The sequence below is a fragment of the Marmota monax genome, unplaced genomic scaffold (assembly GCF_021218885.2).
Source record: "Marmota monax isolate L192 unplaced genomic scaffold, Marmota_monax_Labrador192_F-V1.1 WCK01_AAM20220418_F8-fsc00003, whole genome shotgun sequence".
Lineage (NCBI taxonomy): Eukaryota > Metazoa > Chordata > Mammalia > Rodentia > Sciuridae > Marmota > Marmota monax.
Window position 1 is genome coordinate 1,716,522 of NW_026694084.1, and position 21,768 is coordinate 1,738,289.

Consider the following 21,768-nt stretch of genomic DNA (forward strand, 5'->3'; position numbering starts at 1 on the left):
TCTGAACATCTGATCAGATCCTTAATGGAGTGCAGATAATGCAGCAAAGGAGGTTCTTTTATTGGGGGAAGGGAGGGCATTTGGATGTGTTGTGTTTCAAGGCACTGAAGCCTGGTTAAGAAGCTCTCACTGCAGTGTGGAGAGTGAGTTCAGAATAAAAAAAGCCAATAAACTACATAATTTTTCATGGCACACACTGTGGCCCCAGCTGCTGTGAAACTTGGAGTCATAAAATAGTTTGTGCATGAGAAAGTAGAAAGGGACAAAATGGGGGGAGAAGGAATAGGACAAATGAGTCCAGAAGGATATGGAAGAGCAAGAGAACTAGCAGTCACCTTTTAGGGGAGACAAATTTTTAAGAGGATCTTTAGAAAATGATGAGGCATTGTTTAATCAACTACTCTCCCCGAAAATCACTTAGCCAAAAAACTGTTTTATGTGTAGTGCCCCCCCATTCCCTCCAAGCTCCCACCCCAAGAAAAGAATCAAGGGATATTTGATAGGTAACACAAAGTGAAGAAAGCTGGCCATGGTGGGGGAAGGGCATGTGTGAAAATCTTGTCATGCAACGAATGTCAGATAAAAAGGGGTCTGCTACAATCCTCCAGTAATCCAATAAAGTGGAAAACCTTGTGGTATCACTGAGACGAGAACAAGGTAATATTTCTCCATAAATCTTCAAGGAGTGACCAGGTTCAATAGTTACAGAAGGGTGCAAAGGTAGGAAGTAAACCACTTGGCAGTCTACATTACAAAATCAAGTGAGCTCTAAATGGGTGAAAATCTGTCATCCCTTCATGTTTTTAATTTAATAACAGATTTCTGGAGTATCATTTTAGCTCAAATAAAAGGTCCCCTTTCACCTTTCTCTCTAGCTGTTACAGAAAACTGTATTCAGAATAACCAGAAGCAACCACACAGACCCTCCCCTTTATCTCATTTTAGTTAGATCACAGACTACATACAAACACCTAAAATTCCAATGAAACTCCAGAAAGAAGAAAAAAAAAAGGCAACTTACCCACTGATTTTTCCATTACAAAGTCTTAAGAAATGCTATTTTTAAAAATAAAATGCACTAGTATTGCTTTCAAACCCAGAAGACTTACATTTTTTTCTTTAAAAGGCATCCCAAACATTAGGCATGAAGAAAACTGCACAAACACTAATCTACCAATCTTCTAATTTTGCAAAGGTATAGTATTTCTACTACCTTGTTTGTTCATTGACTTTTGGCTCATGGTTATAAAAAAGATCAACCAGTTGTCTAATGGAAGAATCCATGACACTCTTCCAAATCGAACACTTTACTTCAAAGCTTTCAATTAAAAAAAAAGCAATACAATAATCAAGAAGTATAATCACAGAATAAGTGTGTAACAGAAAGTGGTGTCTATAATCACAGCTGTCTTAAAGTCCAGGCTAGAGACTAGAAATCTTAATTTCAACTACTTCTTTTCTTAATAATAGGTTACCTTCCTATAAAAGCAAGAAGTCCATCTGCCCCAGGCAGATAAGTTTTGAAGCATTAATTCAGATAAAAATCTAGCATTTTCTTTCTTTCTTTGAGTATGTGAATTCTAGTGTGCTATAATGTGAGAATTCCAACATATGACCATTATGGCATAATATCTCATTGCTCAGCTTGTCATTATTTCATTTGTAATTCTTATGTTAATTATGTTCATAATTACTATAAACAGATGTGGTAGACATTCATGTGACCTTTTATTGCAGAATGCATTCCTCACTCATTTTGCTTTAATTTCTCATGTACATGAAGCTGAAATGCAGAAAAAAGAAAAAGCCTTTCTAATTTTCTAATGTTTTAAATGCAAAAGTTAAAACAGAACCTACCTCTACTTCATCTGCATTTCAGAATATCAATATATTCTTAACATTTAAGCTGCTTTATAGCACATTTCTAAATTGCACACTGAACCTCACTGCTGCTTACTAAATTGTAGCTCTGGATGCCAAACAAAGGCTAGCATCCATCTCTAAGTTGTTTGTCTTCTTTTTTCCTTAATATATCAAAGGTTAATGCAGCAGAATTGTGCTTCAAAACCAAGTGCCTAGCAGCTACATAGCGATTTATTCACTCATAACTCAACCATCATCCTCTTTACATAAAACACATTTACAATAAAATCAGTATGGATTTCATTAGCTGAAAACCTCCTCGAATTTCATTTCTTTGGCCCTAATCTATAATTAGTGTGGACAGACAGGTGCAAACCCTTCTCTTCTACAGATGGCTACTGGAAATGGTGCAAAGTAGCTCCTTCTGTTTAAACAACACAGAGATAACCTGCTCTGTCTTATCACTTACAATTACCTCCATTAAACTGAACTAATGTTTGCTTTAATAAAATGTTCACTGTTCTTTAAACATTATTTAGGAACTCTTATATTAATGGCTGTAAAAAAAAAAGTGAAGTTGGAAGGTGTCTCTTTAGATAATAATAAATAGCTTACTCTGGATGAAAGGTCCCCATTGATGGATAATTCTGAGGTTCACAAAGGTTTTTAGTTGATTTAACATTGGTTAGTTACTTCACATAAATAAGGTCAAATATACATTTGAAAAGAGCATTCAGGTGATAAATATAATTTCACATGTAGAACGGAGGGAAACATTTTTCCTGAAGTTTAGAACTATGAAAGGTTCAAATTTTGAGTATGGATTTGGGCTGTTATTGCTAAGTATGTAACTCCTAAAAGTTCTAGATAGTTTTAAAAGAATATTTATGTTAACCCAATTTTATGTATTTGTTTAACTTCTGATAGATTATTCTTGACGTTGATTGAGTTCATTCTTTTAAGACACATTTAAAGAATTAACTATGAATCTAAGTGCACTCTGCAAACACATGGTTAAAAATAACTCCATTTCATAATAAATAACTTCTATAAAGCCAGAGCTCACTGCTCCCTGCTTCTGCTATCAATAAAGCCTGTGGATCACTATATGATGAATAAGGTGCCCATAAAATAAAGAATTTTTAAATGCCAAAACAGCAACAAATAAATAGCCTTTCTCACTGAACTTACATAACTTACAGTAATAGGCTCCAGCAAAATGCAACTGACTCGGGTTTTTTTCACATGCAAATCCTGCAGGTGCCAATTTTTCAGACTGCTTTGCTATGAAGGGCTATGTTGCCTGCATAAAACCTCAATGAGGAAGGCTTTGCATTCAGTGCCTGTCAGCTGATGTTCATATCAAAGAAGTGAGAAACAGGATTTGACAGTGAAGAATGTCCTAAACTGACAACCACTGACCAGCATTCCTATTGGAAGCATTTCTTTCTCCTGATCCCTTTTCAGTGTTTAAGGAAAAAAAAATGGTGGGGGGAGCTAAGCTTCTATATTACAATAAAATAAATTATAATGGCACCTTACATTTGTGCAGTTCTTTGCTATTTATGAAATACTCTTTTATCTGGAAATATTTCAACCAACACCTCGATGAGAGAGCTTATCATCAAATACTAACACCAAGAGCAATAATTTGCTTCTCTCAGAAAAAAATTGTGAACATATTTTTTTAAAAAAGCTTCATTCCTATAGCTGAAATGTTACTGTCCTACTATTTCAAGCAACTTGGAATTTAATAGTGCAGTTTGCATTGTACTGTGGACAGAATACTTCTTGTTAGGAAGGTCTTTTTAAAGCTTTTATAATCCAATTATTAGCAGGTATTAGTGAGTCAAAGAGACTTAGTATAAAGGAAAATATCATTTCAAAGACTTCTGGTCTGTTTTGAGTTGTCCAAACATTAGAGAGAGGGGAAAAATGCACCGTTTTCTACACATTGCTTTTATTAGGTATGAGCTGGACACTGGAGAAACTATACACAGAAATTCTCCCACACAACATTTAGGTTTTCAAATAAAGCGACTGCTGTTCAAATGGTTTATAATTACATTACTGATGCTTACACAAAAATTTAATATAAAGTTCTTCCATTATATAATCTTAAATTCAATTTCTGTGTACTCCAAATGAACCTGATTCCTTGGCTATTTTATTGGAATTGTTTTTTGAAAGAATTAATAACAAATGCTAAATACAGCACTAGAAAGGATAGATTTTAACTCCCTCAACATCCATTCTGGCTGGGAGGTGGGGGGAAGCCTGGATCAAACTAAGATTCTCTGATGAACACTGGGTGAGATTGTTAGAGCTCTCTGAAAAGGTAATAGTAAAAAGAAAAAAGAAAATGAAATCATAGAACCCTATCTCAAACATCTGACAGCACTGTAATGTTAAAACTAGACTAGACTTAAGGATAAACAAGGGGAAAGGCATTGAATTAGGAATTTGCTTCTGTTTATACATCACAACTGAAAGAAACACCCAAATATGGGCTAAGATGGTTTAAGAAACAATGATGTTTGTTGATCTTGTCTAAAGAATTGTGTGATGAGAAACTGGACACAACAGAATACTCACATGGTGGAGGCAAACCGCTGTAATAAACTAAAAGGAGGCCCCCAACACTAACAAACCGTTTATCACCAAGAAGCTGGTCAATTTGTATTCTAGGGAGTGTGGACTCTCTGGGCACCGACCCAGTTCCACTCCTGTTCTATGCAAAGCAGGGGAATGGGCCACTGAGTGCACTTAAAAATGGTACAGATGTTTAAATGGAGACTAGGAGGGAAAAAAATCCTGTAAAACACATTTCAGTTCACACAGAAGGTAGAAAGAATGCTTTGGTCAGCAACCCGACCTTTATCAGGAGATAAATCAATTTGCAGCAGCTGTGGACAGCCATTTATATACAGGCCCTGGGCAGATTAATTAAGGGGAGTGAAGTTAAAAATTCAAGAAGGCTCAGAGTTACATTAAGCACATGAAGTTGGTCTGGAGTGGCCTCTCCACCTCTCCTGGTCCTCACTCCCTCGCCCTGTTCTCCGTGGCTGTTCTGCAAGATCTCCTCCCAGGGAAATACCAGCTATTCCTTAGGAGACTTTCTTCTGCTAAATTTCCCCAAGCAACAGCAACCAGGCTGGGGCACACTGAGATCTGTGATGCCCAATCTTGAAGGAAAACTAAAAAAAGATTTCTCCACTACGTTTTGCAAGGAATAAGGAGACCAAGGAAAGCAGGACTCTCCAGCCAAATCTTCCAAACTGAAAGGCCTTTTGGGGGAAGAGGAGGAGGGAAGGCGGCTATTTTTAGTAACGGTCGTGGTTCACATCCTACTTCCCGGAATCATAATACTCAAAAACTTTTCCAAGGGTTGACTGCCCTTACAAAAAAAAAAAAAAAGTTTAAAAAAAAAAACGGTTTAGGCGCCTTCTGTTGGCATAACCCTATTTGTTTAAAGCATCTTGGTCAGCGCAAGGTCCGCCCTGAGAGAGGGGTCTGGGTGTGCCAACCAACCCAATCCTTTTAGGTTCGTCAAGAGGGCTGCGAGCGACTGGGCGTGGGGCTCCTATCCATGAGCCTCGGGGGCTTTACCAGAGGGATTTCTGGAAAATGAAAATAATTCTCAGGACACGACTCCCGTCTGTGCCCCGCCGGGCACACGGCACAAGGTTCTCCCCGTGTAGGAAAGGAGGACGCCGCCGAGTTGAGGCTGCGATGGGAACACCAAGAGAGTCAGAACAGCGGGCCCTGGGGCTCAGTGAGGTCCCGCAGAGGCGGCGGTGCCCAAGCGTCCCCGGCTGCGGAACCCCTGACCTGCCCTGGGAGTCGCCGCCCTCCCGCTTGTCCACAGTCTTTCTATAGGAGTACCGCAAATGCCCAAGAATAACAGGAAAGTTCGGAGAGAGCCTGGATGCCGCTAAGAGGACCCTCAACTCTAGTGGCAGCCCAGTCCCAAAGTTAAGATTCCATCTCTCTTGTTCCTACAGCTAAGTTTGCCACCGGCAAAACCAGCATTTCATTTTCAGTTTTAAAACCCCACGATGCGGGGATCAGGCCACCTGCCAAATGCACAGTGGGGCACCTTGACTAGTTGTTTTGTTGGGGGGGGGGTACACTTATCTTCCTGCTCCCACATGATTGTCAAGGAAAGAAAATAAAAATTATTTTTAAAAGGCAGTACGGGGAATCTAAAAGTAAAACCCGCATCCTTAGCTGACCGGTGAAGTTCAGTGTCATCGCAGACTGGAGTCACCCGCGATGTTCCACTTTGCCCTAGTGCGCAGTCCTACCCTAGTTGAGCGACAAGTACAGCCTGGAGCCTTTGGGTCGAATAATCCAAACCAAGTTGACGGTCATCGGAATAGTAATTAATAGTATCAGCCAAGGTCTAGTCCCAGCCATCCCTCCCGCCCGCCGGCCCAGCCCGCCCGCGGGCACTTACACTGTACAGGGCCGGAGAGTCCCACCATCCGCCACGGGCTCCGAGCTGCAAATAAAACTTCCTCTCGTCTCTGCCGGCCCGTGGGGCAAAGGGGCAAGGGTGCAGCGCGGCTTCCCTCGCGAGGCCAAAGTGTCCTCAGTCACTCGCTCACTTGCGCTCGCCGAGAGGCCGCGGAGTCGCGCCGCCGAGCGCCTGCGGCTGTCCCGGCGCTGCGCAGAGCGAGCTGCGGTGCAAAAAGCCCGGGGTCGGGGACGCCAGCCAAACGCAGCCTCCACGCAGAGCCCAAGACTTGCGGAGCTCCGCTCCCCTCCTCCCGCCTCCCTCCCTCCCTCCCTCCCTCCCTTCGCTTTTCTGTTGTTGCTGCTGTGGCAGACAAATGTGATGTGGGGCGCAGGGAATTGCCACTGTCACAGGCGGCGTCTGCGTCTGCCTCGCCCGCCCTAGCTCACTCTCGAGGAAGGCGACGCATTTATCTGCAGGGCGGCCAGGCGTCCGCCGGGGAGCAGGAGCGCCGCGCGCTGTGCGCCGAGTGCTCCCGCACCAGGCCGGCTCCGGCGCGCGCCCGCGCCCAGGGCGCCACGGCCGCTCCGGAGGGAGGCGGCTGCGCGGCCGCTACCAGGTGCAGGGGGGAGGGCCCGTGGCGGGGCTGGGGGGAGGTGGAGGTGGGAGACATCTGTGTCGTGCGGGGGTCACGGAGGTCAAGTATATGTTAACAATGGGCAGTCCCGGCTCACTGGGGTGCGCGGGTAGGCAGGCGGCCTCCCTCCTGGCCTCGCCCTCTCTGGTGCAGGCTGGACGTGGGGCTGGCTCCCTAATGATGCCTTCCCCGGACGCCTGGGCTTGGCGGCCCGAGTGCCCTGCAGTAACCCAAGACGACCACTTTCCCTGGCCATCTGGAGCGCTCCTAGCTGCCCTGCCTGTGTCTCATCACTGGCTGGAGAGACAGCTCTGCCAGAAATCAAGCCACTCTCAGATCTCCTCTCTAATCCCCTTCTGTTAGCTGATTTCCAGACTGAATATTTGCTTTCGCATTAGATAATAGCCTTAGAGAAAACAATTATCATTTTCTTTTCCCCTCTTTGTTTTTCTACTTCTCCCATAGTATACCATTAAGAGGGATCTCTTTCCATCTCAGGTTTTTTTGTTGGATGTGTCCTTACCCTTAGGCATTAATATCAAGACTTTGGAGGGAGGGAGGGAGTCCCTGGGGAAAAAGATAGGGTGAAAGAATTCCAGATATTTCCAGAACAAATAAATAATATCTCAGTGAAGAGGGACGATAATTTGTACAGAGCAAAAAAAAAAAAAAAAAAGGCTTGGATGGCAATGAAAATATTAATATGTAGGTCAAATATGATCAGATAATGGCTTGCAATGATAAGTCAAATGAAATCTTCTAAAATTATTATGGAACGGTGCCATGACTGCAAATGTTATTGTATTTAGTGGAACAATTTGAAATCCTACTCTCAACCGTGTTTTCCCCAACTGGCCTAAATCAATGTAAAATATCCTGCGTGCATGTTTTTAAATCTCATCTTTACAAAGGAAAAAATGTGTAAGAGACTCAGAGTCAGCCTGATGCACTAAGAACTGATGAGACATTCGTGGGTTTATTTTTTTGAAGTGGTGTTTCAAATATTTACCAGAGAGTAAAATCCCTTCCCCCACCCTTTTAAGCCCAGCTGGAGCTTCCAATTCTGAAGTCTTTTCAGACTCTACTAATTTTTAGCAATTCATTTCCAGAAAACACTCATTGTACATTCTGCCCTCTCCTTGGGATATTTGTCTAATGAATTATAATGAATTAATGAATTGTAATGTTAAGTCTTGGTATTTGGTATTATAATGTTCTTAATATGAGTCTCCAGTTTTATCAAGGTGTGCAGTCTATAGTAATTTCTGCATTTGTGATTTTTGGATATACTTATAAATGTTAACATAAAATATATTTTTTCATGTATATTCTACTACTATAACTCTTTTGTATTGAATTATGTCAAAGCCTACTAATCTATTCTTAAAATAATCAAAAACATGTTGATATTTTACTTTTTTATTATCTGTATTCTCTTCTGTCCCCTATATTGAAAGTCAATAATTTGGATTTTGGAATTCTATACCCATACTCATTTAAAATTAATAACATTTGAGTCCCAGGAATGATTCTCATGAGATAGTGTTAGTTTCAGAGTCATATTTTAAAATTTAGAATTAAAATATACCAACAATATTTTTATGACATAAAAGGGGGGAGAAATGAAATGTATAGAATGCTATTTTTCTTCTTCCTATAAATTGTGCTATTGTAAGTGTGAAATCACAATGGAAACTATGAACTTCTAAATCAATGGAAATAACTTGCAGGAAATCAAAACAGTTTTACACATTCAGGCTGTATTAGTAACACCAGGTAACCAGGTATATTTTATAAATTCTACAAATCTTATAGAATCTTCCCTTTGGCCAGTCATACTTTTAGAAAAGTAATAGGTTATTATTTAGTTATACTTCCTTTAAAAAAAAGTTCTTTACTCAATCTGGCTATATATCATTAAATTTAAGATTCTTTTTTTTTTTACTTTCAAATAACAGTAACTGAAAAACATAAACATACCTCCTTGAGTAAATGTAGAAGAAAAGACTCAGTGTATTCCGAAATCCCACTTGCCACCCCTTTGAAAGGCCTGTATTCTACAAAATGTAGAATATATTTTTCTATGGGGTTTATCCTAATATCATCTCCCAAGTTTTTTATTTGGAGCATATAGTAACTATAGGGGCCAACTCAAACTTGAGATGATGCTTGAATTGTAAAATCTAGGAAAATAAAATATTAAATGAACAGTCAGGAGCTCACTGATGCTGTGTGGAGGGAGGGTGGGAATTACCTGTAAAACAGTACAAGTCCATAAAACATACGGTTACCTTAGCCTTGGCATGGAGGGCACATAGAACATAACTTTCAATACACAACAAAGTATTAATTGATACATTCTTCTTAGTCGATCTAAGGAGACAGAGCTGAGTAAGTCTTCCTATCTAGACACTCACAAGAGAGATTTGGTTTCTAAACCTGGAAAACTAGTTTGTTCAGCAAAAAGGAAAAGTATTTAAAAAAAAACCTTTAAATTAAAAGAGGAGATTGTTTAGGAATATAAATACCTACCCATCATGACAAAACCATTAGCTTAAAAACAAAATACACAATAATGTGTTAAAACTATTAAAAAAAAAAAAAGCCCTTACTAGTAATTTTCTTCTTCTCACACTCTAGGAGGTTTTTTGTTTGTTTGTTTGTTTTTCTTACATCATTAAATTTTTATTATTATTAAAGTACTGAGTTCTTTCAATTTACAGGTTTATATTTTTTTAGTAATGCTGCCTAAGGATGCTTTTTGTTTTCCCTCAAACCAAACCTTAAAAAAAAAAAAAAGCAGAGCTTTCAATACAAATTTCAGATGAGTGCTTATTACCTTCTTTAGAGATGTGTGATTCACCTCTCACAAAAAGGAATTCCTATACAAAATGTTAACAAGTACTTAATTAGCACTTTTAAAATTCCTTCTTGTAGATCTTAAAGTTTAAATGACTCCCAAGCTGTGATTTTCTATTCCTTGAAAAAAAAATCCTCCTGTTTGCCTAGGTTGAGGAAAATCCTTAATTACCACATTACTTACTTCTAACAAAATTATTTATTATTGTATTTGTGAAAAATGGAATATGATAAACATAAGGAATGGCAAGCCATAATTAAGTTTTCATAAATTTAGACTTACCCACTATTTGCAATTTCTTTCCTTTTTGCTGTGTAATTTTATATAATTTGCTTTTTGAGCTCTGTGTGGGCAAGTTTTATTTCAAATCTTTGCAATTTTGTTATTTAACTTGTTTAATATTTCATTTTAAGATGTAGACCAAAAAATAATAAATTTCCAAGATCCTTTATTTTATTTTATCATAGTTGGGCTACAAATACTTAGTAAATGTTTAATGTATAGTGTAAATCCATTACCTGTTTGGAGACTTAGCCTAAACAATATTTTAAAAATAGGAAATGTATAAGGTAAACTAAAAATGACTCTCATCATCCCCTCAAGTAAAATGATCAGTTTAGTATAATTTAGATGCAAGACTACAGACAATGAGTTTGATATTTATTTATGATTCCTGTGTATTCAGATAGTCATGTGTATTTTTCTGAACTTTGTTAAAACCAGCTTGCATCCAAAAAGCCAAAGTTGCAAAATCTCAATTACTTTTTAATTTGAGAAAAAATTAATTTGGGGAAGTTTTACTAAATAATCCACATTAGTGGTTCTTATGAGTTTTGCCTTTTAAACATTTATATTTGTCAGATTTTGATATATTAAACTCAGCAAGAATGATTTATTGCATAAAATAAAACACATGCATATTTGCCATACATGTGTGTTTATGTGTGTATATCTCTGCATATAACACTATCGATAATCTCATAATTATCTCATATGACTATTTTTAGTTAATGCGTGAAAGAAAAATAGTGACACCAAAGAAAATGTCTTCATCTTGTTTCTTACTTAAGTGCATATTTCTTGCCCCCCTTTTTTGGAAAGCTATACACCAGGATAAAATCAATGTGAACCTCCCATTGAAAATATATATTCTACCTCTTTTAAATTGAATACGTCCATGAAGACAGTGATTAATTTTTTGCTGCATTTATTTAATTGGCAGTTATTCTGTCTATGCAATTCTCACTTAGCTGCATACTTATGTACTATAACTGCACAAATGCCAGGATCTTTGTTTTTGTTCACTGTGCAGTGCTTGACACACAGTAGGTACTTGATAAATATAGGTAGAAGATAAATTAATAAAAGCTTGAAATGTTTCCACTTAGATGACTGACCTGACTTCCTTTTGACTGAAGAATTGATATTAAGAAAGCTAAGATTTTTAAGACTACCAAGAGTTTAAATGAAGAACCTATGAAAAGAAGTGTCTTCCATCTTGTTTTATGTGTATGTCAGTACTTCCTGACACGTGGTGAACTTAATGTGAAAAATATGTATTCTGATTGTTTTTGTTATGTGTTTAAAATTATTTTAAAATTCTATAGGTCAATTTTTCCCTGAAAATTCAGTTTACTTTATACAATAAACTAGAATTTTTTAAAAAATAAAAAGTGCCATGGAAAAGAACTTCAAACCAGCAAGATCTGTGAGTAAAATAATTGTTTCTTCTCATATCCTATAGCAATTGAAAGATATTCTTCAGTACACACATCCATATGCAATAAAAATTCGCAAACTGTTTAATTTGGAGCATGCTCTTATTCTTTCATTTACTTATTTTTTTACAATTTTTTATTAGTTGTTCAAAACATTACAAAGCTCTTGACATATCATATTTCATACATTTGATTCAAGAAAAGCTTGGATGTGTAACCGATGTGATTCTGCAATCTGTATACGGGGTAAAAATGGGAGTTCATTTACTTATTATAAAATTGATGGTTTATATAATCTAGATTGTTTAAATGGTATTAATACATAGTAAAGTGTGGATAGATGGATGGACGGATAGATAGATAGATAGATTTTTCCCCTCCCAGGGATTGAATTTAGGAGTGCTTAACCACTGAGCCACATCCCAGCCTTTTTTTATTTTTTATTTTGAGATAGGGTTTCACTAAGTTGCTTAAGGCCTCACTAAATTGCTGAGACTGGTTTTGAACTTGTAATCCTCCTGCCCAGCCTCCAGAGTCACAGGAATTACAGTTGTGCATCACTGTGCCTGACTCAAGAATAATTTTTTATTTGCAAATATATGCTTTAATACTACGTGAAATCGGGATTTCTATGTCCACATTAAATCTATCCTTTAAAAGATGGATGTGCTGCAGTATTTCACTCATTTCAGTTTCCTAATTCTTTAAAAACATAAAAATATCAATTTATGCCATGGAGCCCTCACTCTAGTCTGCTGAAGGCCTCTCACCTCATAAGACTATCGCCATGTGAGAATCACCCCATCACTGTAGTGCATCCACCTCTGGGGAGGAAAATAGCCAACTGGCTCACTGCACAGCAATAGGAAGAGAAGCAATTTTTAGCCAACAAATTTGTAGCAAGTATAGACTGCTAATAACCATGTTCAGCATGAAGCTATTTTGCACACTTCTTAATTTCTTTTTTCCTCAGGCTAACCACCCATGGAACAACTGTCCCCTAGAAGGTGACATAGTTAGAAAGGGCATTTTCATCACTGGGAGCCAACTTAACTCTCCTTTCTAAGCTTCCTTCAGACTTCATCTGTGCCTTTTAAGAGACCATTTGGACAATGTGTCTTTTAGATTGAGCACCTGTAAAACTACAGGATTAGTGATATCAACCATCCAGTTTACCCTATATGCCTTGTAATTTGACCTGATTTCCTTTAGGGGACAAAAATCTATAAGTAGGGAAATTTTGATTTCGTAAGGCTTTGGTTGGAGAGGGGAAGAGCCAATTATAGACTGAAATGTGCCTTACATCTTTTTCTTTTTTAATGTCCTTTGAAATTACCAAACAAGATATGTGTATTGGCTAGGCACAGTGGCGCACATCTGTAATATCAGTAACTCAGGAGACTTAGATAGGAGGATCACAAGTTCAAAGCCTGTCTGGGCAACTTAGGGAGACCCTGTCTCAAGATACAAAAAATAAAAATAAAATAAAATAAAAAATGGCCAAGTATGTAGCTCAGTGTTAGAATGCTTCTGAGTTCAATCCCCAAAATGAGGCAGGGAGCAGGAGCTGGGGGACAATATGTATATGGTATATAATTGTCTTCAGTCTTAATACATCTCAAGGAAACTAAATGCTATTATTTTTAATTGAGAAGAATAAATATATTATTAAGAGCAGTGCATTTTGCCAGGTGCAGTGGTGCCTCTCTGTAATCCCAGCAGCTCAGGAGGCTGAGGTGAGAGGAATGTAAATTCAAAGCCAACCTCAGCAACTTAGTGAGACAGTGTCTCAAAATAAGAAAGATCAAGGCTTGGGGTTGTGGCTAAGTGGTTAAGAGCCCCTGGGTTAAATACCTGCTACAAAAAAAAGAAAAAAAAAAAGCAGTGCATCTCAAACATTAACATATATACTAAGCACCTGGGGATTGTGTTAAAATGCAAAATCTGGGTCAGTGGGTTTGGGCAGGGTCTTGAGAGCCTACATTTATAACAAACAACCAGATAGTGCTAATGGGACTGCTCCACACTGCCAGTAGCAAGGCTTTAGAGATTGCTGGAGGCATTGAGAACATCATAACTTACCATCTTCCTTATATACACAGAGCTCCACTTTCACAGTTTGCACAAAGGCCCACAATATACCCATGCTTAGAAAATACACAGGGCACCCTAGAGGACCCTGCATCCATGACAAGAGAAAAGCAAGCTCATGTAAGAATAAGTTTCTAAAGTCCTCACCTGCTACTCAGGCACCTGCAAAATCATCAATGGAGGCCCATTATCAGACCTCGATAAAATAAGCAGTCACAAGGTTGTTTATCTAAACAAGACTGGGAGCTCTTCAAAAGTTGAGCCCTGAGTAGGTGATTACTGCAGAATGGTTAGGTCACTTGTTACTCTCCCCCAAGGGGTCAGTGATAACTGTCCTTAGCCCACGACTATATTTGCCTGGTGTTTAACTAGATCCATCTGCAATGTGTAACTGAGAAAAGGCACGATGTAGTAATGAATTCAAGGTGTGCAGTGTATTACAACTTTCATGTGTGTAGCAAAGGCCACTCCTTGCAGTGGTGTAGGAAGGGTCTTCCGTCAAATTATGCACGATCTTCCATGCTAGGAATTACTCAGCCTCAGCTTGCCTACTTGAGAATTAGTTTACTTCAATCTATTGACAACGTTATAACAATTGTGGCATAGTATGCTGGCTTACCTGAAAAACGTAGCAATTTTAAAGTTTAATAACAGCTGAAGACTAAGAACAGAAACATTTATATATATATTTATATATTTTTTTCATAAATGCAGTCATGTAGATGTTTTCATTTTTAAGTGTCCTATTTGGGTCTCAAATGAGATTTGAATATTGAGAGGAAGGCTAGGCCAGGTTTATTTTTTATGATTGGTTTTTAGTTTTTTTGAGTAGAAGAAGCACCCATTCAAAGCCCTTGCCACTGGATGGGAAAAAAAAAGTTCATGTGATTTTGTGATTTGACAGTGATTCTAACACTATTTTCTTCAATAATTGGATATATTTTTGTACTAAAACCTCCATAGTTTTCACCTTATCAAGTACTATAATGGCAAACAATTTACGTTCAGACTACCAAAATGCCACTTTTTTAGCTTAAAAAGTAAAAAAAAAATAAATAAATAAAGTGCTATAAACCAGGAACTCTTAATAACAATTCTTTGCTTCAATCTGATTACATTCTTACTTTTCCTACCTCTTGCTATTGTTTCTAATACTGGAGGAGGATTTATATTTTTTTCTGAACAATAGATTTTAATTAAGAAGATTTATTAAAGACAGTTTTCATTCCTATGATTACATTTCCAGTTCCAGAGACATCTGCATTTCAAAATGCACCACATATTTTCATAAATATTCCATAATTCCCTTAGAGCTTTTTGGTATTCCAATTTCCTCCAACCTCTTCTTAACATCTTCACATTCACTGTGTGTTCCATCTATTTGTACCCAGTCAGAATTAGACATTTCTGCATACAGGTATAAAATAAGATTGTATTAGAAAGCAGATTCAAAGTATTGCTATTCTTTGTGAATCAAGACTTTTAAAAGGAACAAAGACAAATTAAGTTCAGTAACATATGTCTAACAAAAGACTTAGATATCTTACAGACAAACCGAGAGTGGCAGGGTAAACAAGGAGGCAGAGTTTGCTTTGAAGTTTAAATCATTGTTATTTTAATAGAGTAGAAAATTCATTTAGATGGTGGAATCTGATAGTTACCCAACTAAAGCCCTTTTTGTCTACGTTAATGTAGTTTAATATTTTTAGTTTTTGAAACTGGGTTTTGCTGAGAATTATTTAGAGATAGAAGCAGTTTGAACTGCATCTTTAGATGGACATCATGAGTGACAGTAAATTGTCGATTAGGCCTGTTAAAGCATTTTGCATAAAATTGTAAGCTAATGTATTAAGCTTGATCAAAGTGCAGAGAACAGAGATACACTCAAGTTATTTCATATAGTTCACCTACCAAATGCATATGCCTAGACATATATAGAGTATGAATTTTCTTTCACATTTTCATGTTCTTGAAACTAAACTATGTCTGATCCCTAGGCTATCCCACCAGGTGGCCAGGCAATCCATTTGAGAGGGTGGTCCTATTTCATGGATTCTGCAATCTTACCCAAATAAGTTTCTGAGTCTTACTGAGAAAACATTTATCCTTTCATTCATACTGGTTATTTGCTGAAGTTTTTCTTGCTTAAGTTCTGTTGGTCTCTTGGAATCCAAGTCTGACAGTAATACCTTGCTGAGAGGATGAGAATAGGTGCTGAGTGGTAAATACCCACCCTCATCATAGTTCATGCTTTGTGCTTCCGTGTTCAGCATGTCCTAAGTATTACCTCATTCATTCCTAAAACAGCAGTGGGAGAGAGTTATGTCTACAGGGAACTGAGCCCAGGGCTGGAGTTATTGGCCTAAGGTCTCACAGTTTATAAATGGCAAGAGTGGATTTGTCCACTGGTGGCCTGGGTTAGCACAAGTCTGGCCCAGTCTCAAGGGTTTGGCTCTAGCTTCCCCATCTTCCCCTGCCCTTTCAGAAGGTATGACTCAAATCTCTGAGGTTAGGGCTTGTAAACACCAAAGAAAATCTTGTTTCTTTTTTCCTAAATCTCTTAGGGGGTGTCTATGGGCAGAAAAAAACTTCAAGAGGGTCTCCCAAGCTCAGTTAAATCTAGAAGCAAGCTCTTCTGGAATCGAATGGCAAAGAGTCATTGCAGAATTAATACCTGGACCCTCAGAAACTGTCTCAACATCCTGAAGGTGAGCTGGCAGAATGCTGGTAAAAACAGCTGCTCTCTGATGGCTGCTAACCCAGAGATGAGAAAAACTCAAGTTTGCTCCAGTATCTCTCCCCTTTTCTCAGGGCTTTCTTAAGGAGGAAGACTCTTGGGTTAACCGTTTAAAGAATGACTTGTATCCTTAAAAAAAAAATAAAATAAAAAATAAGTGCAATGATATCTGCTGAGATTTCCATGAAAAAAATATCAGAGTATAATTCATATGTGTTTGTTTCCATTGCATTCCCCACACCTCCTTAAGTAACCTTAAGGATATATGGTGTCCCCCCAAAGCTCATTGTGAGGCGATGTAAGAACATTCAGCAGTGAAGTAATTAGGTTATGGGAGGTGTAATGTAACCTAATGTATAACTTAATCCACTGACATAAATTAACTGAGTGCTAACTGCAGGTAGGTAGTGTGTGGCTGGAAGAGGTACATCACTGGGGACGTGCCTTTGGGGTATGTATTTTGTCCTTGGTGAAGGGAGCTCTCTCTCTGCTTCTCGAATGCAATACCCTGAGCTGCTTTCTTTTTCCACACTCTTTCATCATGGTGTTATTTCTTATCTTGGGCCCAGAGCAATGGAGTCAGCCTTCTGTGGACTGAGACCTCTGAAATCATCAGCATCAAATAAACTTTTCTTCTTCTAAAGTTGTTCTAGACAGGTCTTCAGTCACAGCAACAGACTAAAACACTCTTTCTCTCAACAGAAGGGAACCTACCCTTCAAAACACTTTCCCTCTGTAGAAAACTCCCTTATTTTCATAATCATCTCCTTGTGTTCTTGGTAACTTATCCCCAGAGAAGCACCTGAGGGTCTGGATCCCATTATCTTCCCCAAGAGCATACTCTTTCATCCACAAATGTGAGGTTTAGGCCTCTGGAGACCATCTAATTATCAATTATATAAATCAGGTATCAGTGAGAAACACAGAAGATGTATGTCCTACTGTATATAAACTTTATTATACAATTGGGTTTTAAACTTTTATCCTTCTAATGGCTATGTTATTTGTTTTCCCTAAAGTAACAAGCATTTTTTTTTTATTTTCTACTATATTACTATTCTAGCTCAAGTGCCCTTTCTAGGAAAAGAGAGAAAGGAAGAGAAAAAGAAAGAAAGAGATACAAAATGTATTCAGAGATGTTACCCAGCACTTAGTCTCTTGAAAAATCTACATATTAGGAATTTAAAAATATAACATATTTTTTTTTAAAAAAAGATTAACTGCCTAATTACAGATTTCACACATACTCTGTCAATTGGTGAAATATGTACAGACTGTCATTAGCTGTTCAGTGAAAGATGGGTAGAGGGCTGGCCTGCTGCTCTGCTCAGAAGTATAAGGAGCTGTCTTTTAAAGAAAAAAAAAAGAGTAATATCTCTATTCTTTTCAGAGCTTTTAAAATAACTCACAGTTCAACTTCTTTTGGAGCTACTAACTTATGATGATAATGGGTTTACTTTAAAAATACAGATTTATTGGCTTTCTTTCAGATGTATTAAATAAAAATCTGCAAGAATTTAATCTTGATATCATATTCTCAACACCGTTCCCAGTGCCTCTTATTTTACCAGTACTGCCTTTCTCCATTGGGAACCACTGAAACTTAAACAATGCTCTTCCAAATTTGACTCTGTCATTGGCCAACACCATAACCTCCATCAAGTCTCTTCACCTCCCTAGATATTAATTGTATCTGTAAATCGCTACACTTCTCTAAATTCTTTCTCAAATCCATGTCCTATGAAGGAGTCTATATTGGATAATTCAATAGCTCACAGCTTTGAATCAGACTGAGAATGTGATAATGTAACAGGGGTTCACTTGATGCTTTGACTATATCCCTTGTGGCTTTGAAACTTATTATTTTTTCTTTTTCCCAACCTTCTTCTCCCTGATCTTCTTTTCCCTAACCTTGTCCTTCCTGATCTTCTCCTCTCTGATCTTCTTTTCCTTAACCTTCTCCTCCCTGGTCTTTACCCTGATCTCCTTCCTGATTTCTACTCTAATCTCATTTTCTCTGAATCACCTCTTTAAACCCCCCCCCCCCCCTGTTCCTACTGATGGGCAGAATCACAGCCTTTGGGATGGGCATCCCCTATGTTTCTCCTTTGCTAGCAAAGCAATAAACCTTCTTTTTCTCAAAACCAAGTCCTCGTTATTGGATTGGCATCAGGGACAAGGACCAAGCTTAATGCTTTCATTTTACACATCTCTTCTGAGCCTGAGAGAGTTGAAAGTAGAAAGGACAAGCATTACTGTCCTCTTTCTATGGATTAAAAAAAAAAAAAAAAAAAAAAACTTAGGTTCAAGAAAAAAACAAACAAAAAAATGCAGGGAGCAGGATTTCTTCAAGGTTAATAAGTTAAGTGCTAATCAAAATCCTGGTCTTCAAATAACTACATTTTTCCATATTTACATGTATTTTTATCTGACTGTAATAAAGTAACAATATAAGACTAATATGCCCCAAATTGTACTTTTGTCTGGAATATTTCCTGAAAGAGCTGTAAAAACATGATTTAAGAATGTGGTAATTTTGTTTAAATTGTTGGGCTTAAATTATTTAAATTCAAATTATGACCACTATTCTCCAATCACCTGTTCCTTTGTAGCAAAGATAATACCGTGCACTACCAAAATAGTTACAGATTCATGCTGTGTAAACAACTAAACAACATCTTCCAACATCCTCAAAGATAGGATATGGCTCTGGGAGTGAGTTCTGGCTAATGAAATATGACTATGAGTGACATACACACTCCCAGTTCTGATCCCTATCAGTCAATCATGCCTAGATTTACGTTATTTTTTTCTACTTCTCTGGTGGCCTGGGAAGCCACAGGTTGAAGATAACACTGCTATTAGATGGACACAAGCTGCTCCCTTTAACAAAGATAAGTAGTAGCAACTAACATCTCTCCAACCAACCCTATTGATTAATAGGTTAATTGGACTCTATCAACAGGGAGTATGAAATTCTATGTTGTTAAACTACTGAGGTGTTGAGGTGGTTTGGTACAGCAGTTAAGCTTCCCTGATGAATAGTGTCCTTGAATTATGTTTGTATTGTTCTCCAATTTTTTTTTATTTATTTAACTTATTTATTTTATAATCTTATAAATGATTTCTCTGGAAATTGTACATCCATCCTTGACTAACTGATAATTTACCCACCTGCCAAATAAAGCAAGTACTTTAGAAAACTTCTCTAATCCTATTATAGTCTGTTATTTGAATATTTAATAACTTCCTACTCGGTTTCTCTTTTAAAACACTCACACATATATATGTATAACCCCCAAGACATTATTGTTTTATATAGTGCAATATTCATGAAGATTTATTTTTCATTGATTTTTCATTCATTCAGGAAACTGTTTCCTTTTCTCTAATTTTTATTCTGCCCCTAAATCATCTTTTAGAATTTCTTTTAATATTAGTTGTAGTAAAATAGATTTTGTTTTTGTTTTGCTTTTTGCTAAGAAAATGTATGTGACCTTTGTTTTTGAGGATATAGAATTCTAATTGGGCAGTTATTTTTCTCTCAGCTTTTGCATATATTTCTCATCTCTCTGTTGCTATTGAGAAATCAATTCTCAAACTGTTTTCCTTTGATTCTAATTTAACCTTTCTCTCTGGCTTCTTCATGTTTATTTCCTTCATTTTTTTCTTGTTTTCATTATGTCTTTTGTCTGTTGGTCCTTTTTTCCTTTTCAAACCATTCCTTCTTTCCTTTATTTAACATGTGTTTAAATATGAATTTCTTCTTGTTTATCTTACTTAGGATTTATTGGATTTCTTGAATCTGTGATTTGATTTGTTTTTAAGTTTTGGAAAATTTTTAGCAATGACTTTTAAAATTTTATTTCTTTTTCATTTTCTCTCTCTTTATTTTTCTTGGCAGGGAGCCAGGGTAGATTCCAAATAAACACATGTTGAAACATTTATTTCAGTGTCTTTGGGGATTCTACCAAAGATAAAACTTTCATGGCATTTTATCACTTTCTTTCCTCCTCTACATGTTTTTTTTTTTTTCTTTTGATTTTCCATGTTTTATTCTGGATAATTTCTTCTGACTCATGTTCCATTTCACTAATTTTCTCTTCAATTGTTTCTTCTCTTAATACAAAGTTATTGTTTTCTATATGCGATTCTTTTAAAATTTTGTTACAAAATTGTAACCTCTATATGCCAAAATTTTCTATTTGAATTTATTTTTTAATAAGCATGGTTGTTTTATGACTGTTTCTGGTAATTCAAAATTAGGAGCTACTATGGATCTCTTTCTTTTGCTTATTTGCTCTATTAATTCTAGTTCTTAGACTTTGTTTTTGCATTTGTCTAGTTTTTCGTTTTGTCTTATTAACCAAAGATTCAACCCATGGGTGCTTAACCACTAAGCCATACCCAGCCTTTTTTACTTTTTATTTTGAGACAGGGTCTTGCTAAATTGCTTAGGACCTCACTAAATTACTGAGACTCGCTTTGAATTTGTAATCCTCCTGCCTCAGTCTCTGAAAATGCTGGGATTATAGATAGGCATGCCTAGTTATCTTTGTGTGCTGAATGTTATATTTGAGTTATTGGTATAAATTATTTTGAACTACAAAAGGATTTGCATGAATTTTTGTTGGGCACTTAGAGACACTGTCAACTTGCCATCAAGTTAAACCTTAAACCTGTTTAAGAACTCTTCTCCTAAAACTTGCTTGTAGTCTGTCAGAATTTAAGTTTACTGCTAATTTACCTTTATGCTGAAGATTAGCCTTTCAGCATACAAGTGTAAAGTAAGTGGTGGTTTATCATGGCTCTCAAACTTGCTAAACTCTGGATTCCAACTAGTTCCATAAGACCATCAAAACTTTCATTTGGACTTTTAGAGGAATTTACTTCTCTTTATTTTTTTCTCCTTTATAATTTTAATTGAAGCATTGCTATTCATTTTTTTAACTTTCTTATAAGCACCAAATTTTAATATCTAAATCTATTTTTGGGGAAAGTAATCACCACCAAGAACTTCCCTCAAGAACAAAACAATGATGTTCATTCCTCCAAACTACCAAATTTAGGTCTATAAAAACCATAATGAAACAAATAAACAAACAAAAAAGCCCACACAAAATAAAAAGTAACAAAAATCACATTCTAGTGGATCAGTACACTTCCCAGCCTTTGCTGTACTATCTAATTGTCCTTCAGCTGACTTTCAAAACATCACACTCTAGCTCATCAAATATAGATTTTCCATTTGCTTTTTTAAATTAAAAATAACAGTTAAAAGAAGAGAAACTTTAAGGAGTTAACAATCAATTGACCAACTTATTTTAATGTCATGTGCAGCATTCAGAGGTCAGGAAAGCTGTTTGCAGCACCCTTGATTAGGGGACATTCATCTTCAAGGTT

At 37.1% G+C, this 21,768-nt stretch overlaps 1 protein-coding gene across 2 annotated transcripts in view; it reads right to left on the reverse strand.

The window, feature by feature from the left end:
* The window catches only part of Runx1t1 (RUNX1 partner transcriptional co-repressor 1), a 140,786-nt gene extending 134,185 nt beyond the window's left edge, over positions 1-6,601 (reverse strand). Inside the window, exon 1 of one of the 2 annotated variants that reach the window (XM_046464869.2) lies at positions 6,323-6,601. Coding sequence is in view for 1 of the 2 variants with exons in the window: in XM_046464871.2 (XP_046320827.1) it covers positions 6,323-6,350 (28 nt within the window). In the remaining variant the exon portion in view is untranslated. The remainder of the gene's footprint in view (positions 1-6,322) is intronic. The other variant, XM_046464871.2, reaches the window with a different exon arrangement.
* Between the last annotated feature and the right edge of the window lie 15,167 nt (positions 6,602-21,768).